At 59.8% G+C, this 11,882-nt stretch overlaps 1 protein-coding gene across 1 annotated transcript in view; it reads left to right on the forward strand.

Moving 5' to 3' along the window:
• Positions 1-11,882, forward strand: part of TCF20 (transcription factor 20 (AR1)) — a 93,033-nt gene that overhangs the window by 354 nt on the left and 80,797 nt on the right. The window contains 1 exon segment of the mRNA XM_015571911.1: positions 5,647-5,697. Coding sequence (XP_015427397.1) covers positions 5,692-5,697 — 6 coding nt within the window. The 5' untranslated portion in view covers positions 5,647-5,691.

Genomic DNA, 11,882 nt, shown 5'->3' on the forward strand with positions numbered 1-11,882 from the left:
GGGCGGGCAGGGGCGGCCGGGCCAGGGCAGGGCGGGCAGGGGCCTCCCAGGCGGGCGGCCTTCATTGCCTTGTCCTCATCAAAGGCCGCAGCTGCTCAAGTGGCGGCTGCAGCTTTGAAACTGCCATAAAGAGCGGGGAGGGAGGGAGGCGCGGGGGATGTTCAGAGTAGCGCCCAGGAGAACGCGGGCGGAGAGGAGGGGCTGCGCTGGGAGCCCAGCCGCCAGGCAGCAGCAGGGGCGTGAAGGGCAAGGCCCCTGCTCAGAGTCCCAGGGGCCAGAGTTACCATCACCGCCCCTCGTCCCCTCCGGTCCAGCAGCATCTGTGGCCAGGATCCCGGCCGCGAGGGTGCAGAGGCAGCCGCGGGGGTGGGGGCTGGCTTCTCCCTCTCCCTCTCCGCCCCCCCCCCATCGTTTCCAGGCATATTTATTCTCCCACCTCCAGCAGGCCATTTGTCAGCGGTGACTTGGGACAAAGGAGGGGGCGGTGGGTGGTCTGCTGCAAGTTGGGCGATGGGCACGGAGCGGTCGGCCAGAGAGAAACGCCAACAATTAAGAGGCAGATCCAGGGCTTTGCTCATTCAGGCTGTCGAGGGAGCCGTCATTTTGTGTTAGCGTGTGTGTGTCTGAGGTGGGAGGAGGAAGAGAGGGGAGAATGACAGGAGAAGGATTATGACATTGTGTTGTCTCTGTTTGTGGTAAATGCAAATCTGGCACCGGCAGCTTCCCCGGGAAAAGCAGCAGCAAGTAACCCAGGCCACGGCCTTGGCCCAGACCCGCGGGGGGAGCCCATGTGGGGCGGTGTGGGGGGTTTTTCCTCCCTCTCTTCTGTCTGGCGTGTGCTGCTTCCATTTATTTTTACAGTGAAGTGCTGAAGACAGACAGGCCGGCATGGCGGGAGGAGCCAGGCCCTCCTCTCTGCACCCAGTGCCTCCTCTCGCTGCGGGCGGCCCAGGCTGCTCTCCCGACCCCCGGGCATTGCCCTGGCTTGGCTGGCTGCCTCCCGGGGAGGTCTCTGTCCCCGGACGGGGTCGCGGTTCCTGTCACTCCCTTAGCGTGGATGGCTGAGGTCTCGCTCGGCTGCTTCTGCCCACAGCTGCTCCCCCCGGACCGAGGCTGAGATGGGGCATCAGAGACAGGCCGGGGCTGGTGTGCCCTCCGCCGCAGTGTTGGCCTGGCTGCCCAGGAGGCTGGCAGAGGCTTCCGCTGCCAGGCCGGTGTTGGCAAAGTGTCCCAGGACCTTGCCTCCTCTGACAGGCCCGTGGGGGCAAGGAGGTTGGGCCGGACCCGGGCTGGGAAGCACTCACAGCCCAAGGCTCGGGCTGCAACAAGGCTCCGGCCGCTGCGTGGTCTGCACACAGGTGGTCCTGTGACCTCTGGAGCAGGTCTCCAGGGGAGGCACAGGGTGGGCGTCACAGGGCCAGGCCCGAGCGCAGACCCAGAGTTCTGACCTGAGCAGCCAGGGCCGGGCCCTCCTCACCTGGAAGGTCAGGGGAAGGCCGTGGCCAGCGGGGTCCAGCCCATCACACACCGTTCCTGCCCTGGGAGCCGGTCCCTCACCTTGACCTCCACGCCTCCTTTTTAGCCAGGTCAGGTCCTTCTGGACTCAGCTCACCTCCTCCAGGAAGCCTCCCGTGCCCTCCGCCCGCCCCATTCCCTCTCTCACAGCACTGGCCACACTGCGGTCACTTGGTGGCAGGGACTGTCAGGCGTCCTCAGCGTTCGCAGTACCTGCCCGGAGCTGAGCAGCGCGGACGGAGGTCTGTGCCTGGAAACCCGCAGCTGCCCAGGAATCTGGGCCACCAGGGTGGGACAGTCGCCCTGCCTCACGTCCGAGAAGGCATGAGAGGCTCACTTCCCTCGGGCAGACCCACCCGGGGGGACTTTTCCCTGGGAGCTGACATGGGGGAAGCTGCAGCTACGTCTGTGAGGAGGGTGCCTGTCTCGTGCTGACAGCCTCTGGTAGTTGAATAATGTCCTTTGGAAATGGGTGGGAGCCTTGTGCGCCTGTTCAGATCCTGGGCCCACAGGTCAGGCTGCACAGGGGAGCCGGAGAGTGTGCAGGGTGTGAGGAGCGGTGCCTGCCTGGCCTTCGCCTGGTCTGCGGGCTCCGGTGTCCCGTGGAGCTTCCTGTGCCAGACGGAAAGGGAAGGAAGGGCGAATAGGCCCTGCCCAAGGCCAAGGTGCTGGGTCCATTCCAGGCCTGGGCTCGAGACCCTCCTGGCCAGAGGTGCTGGGAGCACCAGGCAGGTAGCCGCGGCGAGGGCCGGCTGGCCAGTCAGCTCGCATCACCTAGTCCAGGTTCACAGAGCTGGCACCCTGCAGGCATACAGAGATGGAGAAGCGCAGCGGGCCCTCCTACCACAGTCCCCCGATCTGATATGTCCTGGTGGCTGTGTAGCCGGCAGTCCTGAGTGACAGTCTTCCCTGGCCACTCTAGCCGTGTGGCCTCGGGCAAGTTTCCCAGTCGGTTTTAAAAGGCAGTGACCTGGGAGTAGTAACCTCTGCCTGCAGGCTGGTTGTGGGGATTGAAGAGACTGCAGGTGAAGCCCTAGCTGGTTTGGCTCAGTGGATAGAGCATTGGTCCCTGGTTCGATTCTGGTCAAGGGCACATGCCCGGGTTTTGGGCTCGATCCCCAGTGGGGGGTATGCAAGAGGCAGCTGATCAATGATTCTCTCATCATTGGTGTTTCTTTCTCATTCCCTTCCTCTCTGAAATCAATAAAAATAAATTTTAAAAAATAAAGAGACTTCAGGTGCAGCACCTGCACACAGTAGGTGCTCAATTAATGACAGCTGTGGTTATGAGGGAGCTGGCTATACCAGCAACTTAGGGGCACAGAAAAAAGTTCTTGGAGTGCCTCTGTGAATTCTGAAGCGTAATCAAAGAGGGCTTCCAAGAGGAGGTGGCATTTGAAGGCCTTGAAGAATGAGTAGGAGTTAGCCAGGCAACGGCAGGGGAGGGTATTCCACCAGATGGAAGTGCAAGAACAGAGCTTCAAGGTGTAAAAGGCTAGTCACCTCGTGGCAAAGCCCAGGGAGGGGAAGGGGACGGGCCAGTCTCTCCGCCGTGGGAGCCATTTCTGGAGGAAGGGAGACCCTGACTTGAAGACAGAGCTGGCAGTTCACACAAACATCTCCCACTCACTGCAAACTCGCCTCCTGGGTGTTCGTATCCTAGAGCTTCAGAAGGTTCTCTAGGATCCTGGCTGGTTCCAGCTCCGCCCAAGTCAGGCCTCTCAGGGTTCCCAGACGACCCCATGCCAGCCTGGATCTCCTCTTAATTTGGAGTCTCAGGACTCCTGGGGTCCTGGACTGGCCCAGGCCCCACTCTGAGCTGGGGCCAACCCTGCCAGGGAAGCAGAGTGGATGCCTGGTCCCTGACTGGCGTGAGGGCACTCGATGCCTGTTAGCTTAGAGAGAAGGCTGCCGAGGAGCGTGAAGGACCGCCCACCCAGTGTCCGTGGGTGTCCCCAATCTCTCGGAGCCAGTTTCCCTCGCTGTGAAATGGGGCTGGTGATCGTGCTTGGTGATAACTCACATCTGTGAGCACTTACTATGAGTTAGGCAGTCTCCCCCAACTTTGCCCAACATGTTAGGGTGGAGGTGGGGGGACAGGGCACCCCAGAAGCCAAAAGCATGCCAGGAAGAGCCACGGAGATTTGGTGTTTTCTGGGTGAGGCTGCGCTGGCACCCTGGTAGTATGGGCAAGATCAGAGGGAAGCGGATGGCTGGAGATCCGCAAGGGCCCACCTGCCGCTGCCAATGAGCCACCTGGGCTGGACACCCCTCACTCATGGCAGAGCCACCAAAACACCTCGGGGCCCTGAGCGAGCCGTGGCCCCCACCTGCGCCCGGTGGTCCTCCCTGTAGGATGGCGGCTGGGGCTGGCTCGCCTCTCACTTCCCCTGGCTGAGAGGCTGCGTGGCCACAGAAGACCCAGGCTGTGATTCTCTCGTCTCTGATTTTCTTGGATGGCTTCCATGTAGGTTGTGACTTGGGCGGTATCATCTGCCCATTGATTTTTCCAGAAAGGATGTTTCTTCCCTCCTATTCTTCACTTGGCCACAGATGAACAACCTTGTGCCTGGCCTTCCCACTGCTCCTCCTGCTCCCAGCAGCTCACCTCACCTGGGCTGCAGCTGGGACCTGAGAGGGCCCCGCAGGGTCGTGGCTCCCAGGAGGCCCCAGGAGGGCATGGGGCTGTCCCAACACCTTGCAATGTGCACAAGCGCCCTGGGAGTGGGCGTAAACAGAGCCGGGAAGCTACCTCTGGCCCACACTAGCTGTGAGGCTCAGTTACCGCGAACACCTGGCCGCTCACATACTACCCCTCCTCTCCTTAGCAAAGCCTGCTCACCCCTTGTACCACGGTCTGTGCTGGGTGATGGCAGGATCAGTGATTCCATTACAGTATATGGTGCAACTGAGGCCAGGATAATGGAAACAGCGCAGCCCTGTGGCGGGCGCTATTATTGTCCCCATTCTACAGATGAGAAGGCCGAGCTGGGAGGGCGTGGGGAGCTGGCTCAGGGTTGCAGCGCCCTCCATCCTCCTGTCCGTTCATACCCCTCACCTACTACCAAGAAGGAGCCCATGAGGGTTATAATGCTGGGAGCCCGTATGAGTCAGGGCAGGTGCAGGGAGTCCAGAGACCATTGGGGAGGGAGGTTGGGGAGACATGAAGCCTGTAATGAGGTGGTTGCCATCCAGCTTGTCACTGCCCACTCGGGGTCCACGGGAAATGGGACTAGCGGTCACTGGTGCATGGGGGAGGGGCGCCGCACAAGGCCATGGCCTTCGAGGGGAGCGCGGGTGCCGTCTTTCTCCGGGAGGTTTCTGCCCACCTTCACTCAGCCAGGGCAGGGGGCTGGCTTACGGGCTCTGCGTGGGTTCACGTCCCGGCCCTGCCGCTCACTGGCTTTGTGGTCACAGGCGAGCCTCAGTTTCCATGCCTGTTAAGTGGGGTCATTGTAAACTCGCCCCAGAGGCTTGTGAGGATGACTTGAGTTAATGCAGGTAGCTCAGCACGCCCGTTAAGAGCTGTAGGAATGTTCTCCACGGTTGTCCCTCAAATCAGCTGACTCCCTCACACACTGAGCATTTACTGAGCGCCTGCTGTGTGCCGACACCAATCCCAGGGAGCCACGGACCCGTCACTCAGGGCCCTCCGGAACCCTGGACCTGACGGTAGGGGAACAGCCTGCGAGAATTGGTGTGTTGGCTCCCACTGCTGGCGTGACAGGCATCCTGATGAAATATGTCACTTTAGAATATTTTTAGAAGAAATTTCTGGAAAGTGTCCTTCATACCATGGGAGCTATATAGCCTGAGTCTTGTCTTGGCTTTGCCATGACTTGCTGGGGGTCCTCCCTCTCCTGGGACTCGGTTTCCTCCTCTGTAAAGCGGAGAGCGGCAGCCATATCCACTGGGAGGACAGCCCCAGCCCAGACTCTGTGGGAAGCACCTTGCAGCTGTTGGGGGCGTTCGCTCTGTTGCCTGTCATTCACGAGGTGGTCACCGGCGGATGCCCGTGCGGGGTCCTGCTGGGTGCTGGCCCTGGGTGTGGACATCGGCGGGGTGCCGGCTCTGCTCTCAGGGGTTCCCTGAGGCGTGGCCTTACTAAAACCTTGATTTTGTGATTTCCAGAGAACATGGAAGGCCCCTCAGGCAGCCTGGCCCCTTCCAGGGGAAATGCTGGTAAGTGTCTCGTCCTCTCTGTCCGTTCGTTCCACACATGCTTTGGGAGCAGCTCTGTGTGCTGGGGATGGGGCGGGAGAACTGGCAGCCAGCTCTGTCCTTCGGAGCTCGGTCCGGGAGGATCTGGGAATCCCACGTCCAAATGACCAGATGTCTGAGGCTCAGAGCTGGTCGGACGCAAAGCCTGCCCTTTGCAGAAGATGCTCAGCCACAGGGCAGCTGGCAGGATCGGTAGAAACGAGTATTGACTGTTCCCTCTGCTGGGATCCCCTTGTCCCCGTGGGATAAAGTCCCCACGCCTGTTGCCGCCTGCGCTGTCCTGCTTCAGCTGCATCTCCAGCTTCTCGTGTCTGTTATGTTGCTCTGGCCTCCTTTCCCTTCCCGGAATCTGCTTGCTCCCCCCTATCTCAGGGCCTCCGCTGTGCCTGCCACCGGGAGCTCTCTTCCAACCTCAGCACATGGCTGCCTCCTGCCTGTCCTTCAGTTCTCACCCCAAATGTCCCGGACCCCCAAGACCCAGGGTCCTATTGTACACCTTCTGGGCACCTGCCACGCTGTCTCACTAATGTATGTCGTGGCTGTTACCAGATGAGTATTTACGTGACAGGCCATTCCCTCTAATGGCCCCATGGGACTGTAGGCTCCATGACAACAGGGACCCCTGGGCTCAAGGCGTGACATATGGCAAGGGCTCCGTCAGTGTTTGTTGAATGAATTTATGATGAGTATTAACGTAAGGCTTCAAGGAGGTGGTGGCATTAGACTGAAACTTGAAAGAGGGTGTAATTCCAACATATAGGGAAGAGGTAGGGCTTCATGCTTTGGGGCACAGACGGGCGGGAACACAGCTCCAAACTGTGTTTGGCAAAGAGGCGGCACAGGACACGTGAGAGAAGGTGGAGGATGGAGCTGGGCCAGATGAGGGCTTCGTGGTCCAGGTGGAGGAGAATCAACTCAAACTCCGAAGGCACTTGGGACCCATTGAAAACCTTGGGGCCAGAGGGAGTGGGGGCAGAGCTGGCTCGGGGTAACCGAGGAGCCTGCTGCAGGGGTGGGTGGGCCGGGAAGAGGCCGAGTCCGCAGGACCGGCTGGGAGTTGGAGAATCTGTCGACGCTGCTGCTTTCCCTTTCCTGGAACCACGCGTGTGCCTTGGCAGTTGTCCTGGCGAGGAGATGCAGGGCAGGGATGAGGAACCTCACGTGGCATGGCTGCTTCCAGAGGACAGTCACCTTGGTGGCAGGGTAGCCACTCCCGAGTCGCCGGAGGGAGGTGGAGTGGAGGGAGCATCGATGCCCGCATTGCTCAGCTTCCCTGACAGCGGAGGCAGCATCCAGCTTTGCAGATCTGCACCTGTGTCCTGGCATCTTCCCGGGGATCCGGGGATCCTGACACGGAGGGACCAGCCTGTGGCAGATGGACAGAAGCATTGCCCTCCAAGCCAGCAAGCAAGACCCCGCTCTGTGCCCAGAGGGCAGCGCGCTGATTGGTCAGAAGAGCCGGGATTCTCAGGCGGGACCCGGCGACAGGTCCCAGTGCTGGCCCTTCGCGGCTGTGTGCTGCTGGGCGTCTTGTTGGCAGCTCTGGGCTCGAGCTGTGAGGTGGGAGTTGCTCGGGCCCGTGAAAGCGAGGGGTGAGGACACGCAGGGAGCCCCACGCAGAGGGAGTGGTGGCTGTATCATGGCTGCACTTTTCTCCCTGGTTTGAATTCTTCGCAGGAAGCTTGGGTTTCGGGCTTAAAATGAAGAGCGTGTCAACAAAACAGGCTGGAACAAAGTCGTTTCCCAGCATGCCTCAGCATGTGGCACTGCCTTGCCGTGGAGCCCCGCAGAGATGGGGCTAAAAGTCCTGAGCTTTCAAGCAGAAATAATCCCGAAGGAAAGGACCCTCCCTATTGTTATCTCGTGATAAAGCGAAGCTGGAGCCTGCCGCCCAGCCCACCAGCTTCACATTCCAACTCTGCCCCTTCCTCGTGGCTCTGGGCCTCCGTTTCCTCGTCTGCAAGATGCCCTCACGCCAGCGTGCACCTCACAGGGCTGCGGTCAGGATTAAGTGAGTTAATGCGGGTGAAGTGCTGAGGACACGCCTTGGCACTGCGATGGCTAGATTATTTCATTTTCGCTTTAACTCCTTGTGGTGCGCAGCGGGGGCTCTGGGGCCCGAAGGCTGAGTTCAGATCCCAGCTCTGCCACCTGTTAGCTGTGGCACTTCGGGGATGTCTCTCAACCTCTTTGTTCCTTTCCTTGTCTGTACCATGAAGATGATAATCCCTGCCTCATAAGGCTGTTGGGAGGAGTCAAGGTAAGACACCCCACTCCCTGGAGGCGGGCGGATCCCTCAGCCCCTCCTCCCACTCCAATTTCCCGATGAAGGAAGGAATTCAGACTCAGCCATATGCTGAAGGACAAGGCAGGGGTGTCCTGGGTGTGAGACCAGGCTGGGCCCCCAGCTCAGTGACCAGTGCTGGGCCCCCACACAGGGGCCGCCCAGGGAGAGTTGTGCCGCCAGGGGCAGGAGTGCCGAGTGGGCTGAGGGCTGCTCCACGTGGGGTCAGGCTGCAGGGGCCTCCAGCCGCCCAGCTGTGTCTCCTCCCGTGTCCTCTCTCTGCTCACCTGGGGGGAGATGAATGCCTTGGCCCTGGCGCACAGCGAGGCCACCAGCTGGGGAGGCCGCGGTCTTCCAGGCAGACCACCCAGCCTCCAGGGCTCCCACATGTTCCTGTGGGGAGAGGCTGGTGCCGACCCTGCTGCCTCTCATGCCTCTTTCCCCGCCCGCCTGCAGACTTGGGGCCCACCAACTCTCTGCGTCCATGCATCTGTCCGCTGTTGACCACGTGCTGGGAGGCTGTGGTGAAGAGTGCAGCCTCTCAAGGCCTGGGATCAGATCCCACCTGCGCCTCTTCCAAGCTGTGAGCCTTGGGACAAGTCTCTTAAACTCTGTGTTCTGTGGCCCCCTCTGTGAAGTGGGGCTGGTAACAGTACCGGCCTCATCAGGTTGTGGCGAACACACAGTGCCCGTTCACAGTCACCCACATCCCGCACAGGATGCTGGAGACCCCAGCGAAGCAGAGGTGTGTGCCCTACAAATGCTCATACTCCCGGGAGAGACGGACACGGTCACATAAACAGCCCAGTGACCAGTGGGAGCTAAAGAGGGAGCCACGACTTCCATCCCACACCTCCTGAGCAGAGGTCGTCGAGATCCCGTGATACAAATTCACACCAAGCGCGTCACAGATACCGGCCTCATCCCTCCTTCCCCTCCCCCTGCACTGGCACAGCCCTCCTGGGAAGAGCAGGTGGCTGTCCCCACACGGCGAAGTCTTGGTGTTCCCTGGCCCTGAGGAGCCTCCCAGGCCCCTTTAGCCTTACAGCCGGCCCTGTCCTTGCCCCAGAAAGACTTATTCTACGCCCCTCTGCCCTCTCCAGCGGGCCGGCAGCCCCGCACCCAGCAGGTGCTGTGTGGAAGGAAGGCGTGCCACCAGGGATCTGGCTGCCCTGCTGCTTGTGTACTCTCTGCTTCCATCTGGTTTGCATGGGGAAGTGCCTGGCCTGGGACAGGCTGTGCAGGATGCTGTGGGGGTTCCCCACTCTGCTAACCTGAGGCTCTTGTCAGTTGGAGTGCTCGAGTCGGCAGGAGGCCCCACCAAGAGGAAGGAGAGGTGGGGCCCGCAGAGGGAGAAAGATGAGGGCTGCACGTGTGCTCAAGAGCCTGCGAGCGAGCGAGAGGAAGGACATCCGCCTGCCGCTGAAGGCACGACACGGGGCTCACCCGGCACAAGTCACCGATCTGCGGGGCAGGGCCGGTCTCCTCAATCAATCCGCACTGACAGCGGTAGCGGAGGCAGTGCCCTAGAGGCAGGAGGCTCCATTTGTAATCCCAGAGTGGCCCAGGCGCCTGGAGGAGGGCCGAGGAGCTTGTAATAAAGGGGGTGACATGGTTTCCAAAAGCCATCTCGGAGCCGGGGGAGGAGGGACAGGATTCATTTAGCTTCTGGAACTGAAACCACTGATTCCGTTGAATAAGTATTTTCCGAGTGGACTGGGTTGGGGAGGGAAACAATGAATCTAATGAATCTACTGTCTTTTTCTTAAAGTGTGGGAGGAAAAACGGGATTCTTGAAGATGAGACAGTGAGAGAACCATAGAAGATGCTAACATGGTCAAAGAGGAGGGGCCTCCCAGGTGCTGAGCTCGGCCCTGTGGGATCTGGGGCAATGATTTAACGTCTCTGAGCCTCCTTCTATCATGTGTTGTGTTATGTCCACAGCACAGAACTGTAGCTGTTGTTAACATGTGCCTGGTACTGAACTGAATTCTTTATGCAAATCTCTAGATTCTCATAACACTTCTGTTAGGAGGGAGGTCATATTATCCTCATTTTGTGGCGGAGGAAACCACCGTTCAGAGAGGTGAAATGAATTGCCCAAGGCCACACAGCCCAAGAGTACCCCAAATCTGCCATAACACCCACACATGCTCTTTTTCCAAATGGCATCAGAAGGGAAAAGTGACAGACCGCCACCGCTGAAGGAGCAGCGGCTGGCCTGGCCTGGCCCTACGCCTGGGAAGTTTGCAGGTGGAGGTCAGCTGGGCAGTGTTCCAGTGGGGTCCAGCGGAGTGGGCGGCGGCTATGGAGTCAGTCCCAGGACAGGAGGCAGGAGCAAACTGAGAGCCTGGACTCGTTATCTGTCTGCATTCTTGTCCTTTGTCACCATTCATTTCATGTTCCAGTCCCCCAGTCTGTAACCGAGTAAGCTGAGAAGAGGGGAAAGGGAGGGAGGAATGACGGGCAGGAGACTGTAAGGAAAAGGGCTGCCCCCTGCTTCGTGAGTTCTCTCAAGAAATCGAGGGTGCCCCCAACACTCAGGGTTCACAAAGCTCCCCTGCATCCTTCCGTGTTGGTCTGGGGAACATGGGTTTGTGCTGAGAGTCCCCCCAACCTTTCCCTCTGCAGCCCCGATCCAAGCAGAAGCCAGCACTGGTCTTTTTAAAAGTCTTGGTGCCAAAGAATTTGAAAATGAAACTTGCAGAACAATGGGAACTGCCAAAGGGCAGGGCCCCACAGCCTGCTCAGCTCTGCCCCGGAAGAGCCTGCACCCGGCCGGGCATGCAGGAGGCGTGGGGAACCCAGTCTTCAAGCGTCGCCTTGACCCACATGAGAACTGGCTCCCACTTTGTGAGATTGGACAAAAGCCAAGAGATATCACTGCCGTCTCCACTCACATCCTCCTGAGGTGCCAGGACCAACTCCGGCCCTGCCTGGGGTCCCAAAGCCGGGGGTGGGCGTGGCCACGGCCAGGACCCTCCCTGGGTGGCCTAAGGCAAGGCAAAGTGTTAATGTGTCTGGCTAGGTGGGGTGAGAGGTGAAAGGGTAGAGCCAGGCCCTGGGGAGCTGTGTACCTCAGATGCACCTAAATCTGGGCCCCCGGTCACACCTGGTTCCTATCAGCCCTCACCTGCGGGGCAAAGCACTTCTCCAACTCCAATTTACTTTCCAGTCGGGTTGCTTCAGAAAAGGAACAACTCTAACATCTAGAACCGGCGATTTTAGCCAATGTTAAGGACATCTGTGCCCAGGTGGGAAACTGAGGCCCAGAGCGGGGAGAGAACCTGGCCAGGCATCCAGGTGAGTCGCAGACAGGATCACCAGCCCTCCAAATGCATCGCACCCTCACTGGCCTCACTTTTGAGAGCAGTGGGTCCGGCGGCACACACTTCCCGGGGGTGGTTCTACAACGGAGATTTCCTTTCAAACAGCCAAGCCATTCCTTTGCTCCATAAAACATACGTGAGGTTTGCAGAGGAAGTCTGGGAACCGCCTGCGGCCTTGGCACCACCAACCCTCCACCTTATCTCCAAATTAATTCTGGACTCTGGATCCAGCCAACCAGGCACTGCAGGTTTTAAGGCCGCCGCCGGCGAAGGCAACTGGCATTTGGTGAGCATGTATTTCACAAGTGAAGCTGGGGGACCTGCCCACTCCCCGTTTCATGAAAGCACCGGGAACTGGGGGCCCAAGTCATCCTTCTGAGGAGACGTGGGGCCAAGAGGTGGAGGCGGCAAGGGGACCGGGTCTGCAGGGCCCTGAGGGCGTTGGGAGGCAAGGGCCACCGCCGTGCCCAGCCCTTCTGAGCAGGTGACCAGGAGGGGGGCTGGCCCTGGTTCGCGGGCGCCCTCGGCGGCCA

The sequence above is a fragment of the Myotis davidii genome, unplaced genomic scaffold (genome assembly GCF_000327345.1).
Source record: "Myotis davidii unplaced genomic scaffold, ASM32734v1 scaffold428, whole genome shotgun sequence".
Classification (NCBI taxonomy): Eukaryota; Metazoa; Chordata; class Mammalia; order Chiroptera; family Vespertilionidae; genus Myotis; species Myotis davidii.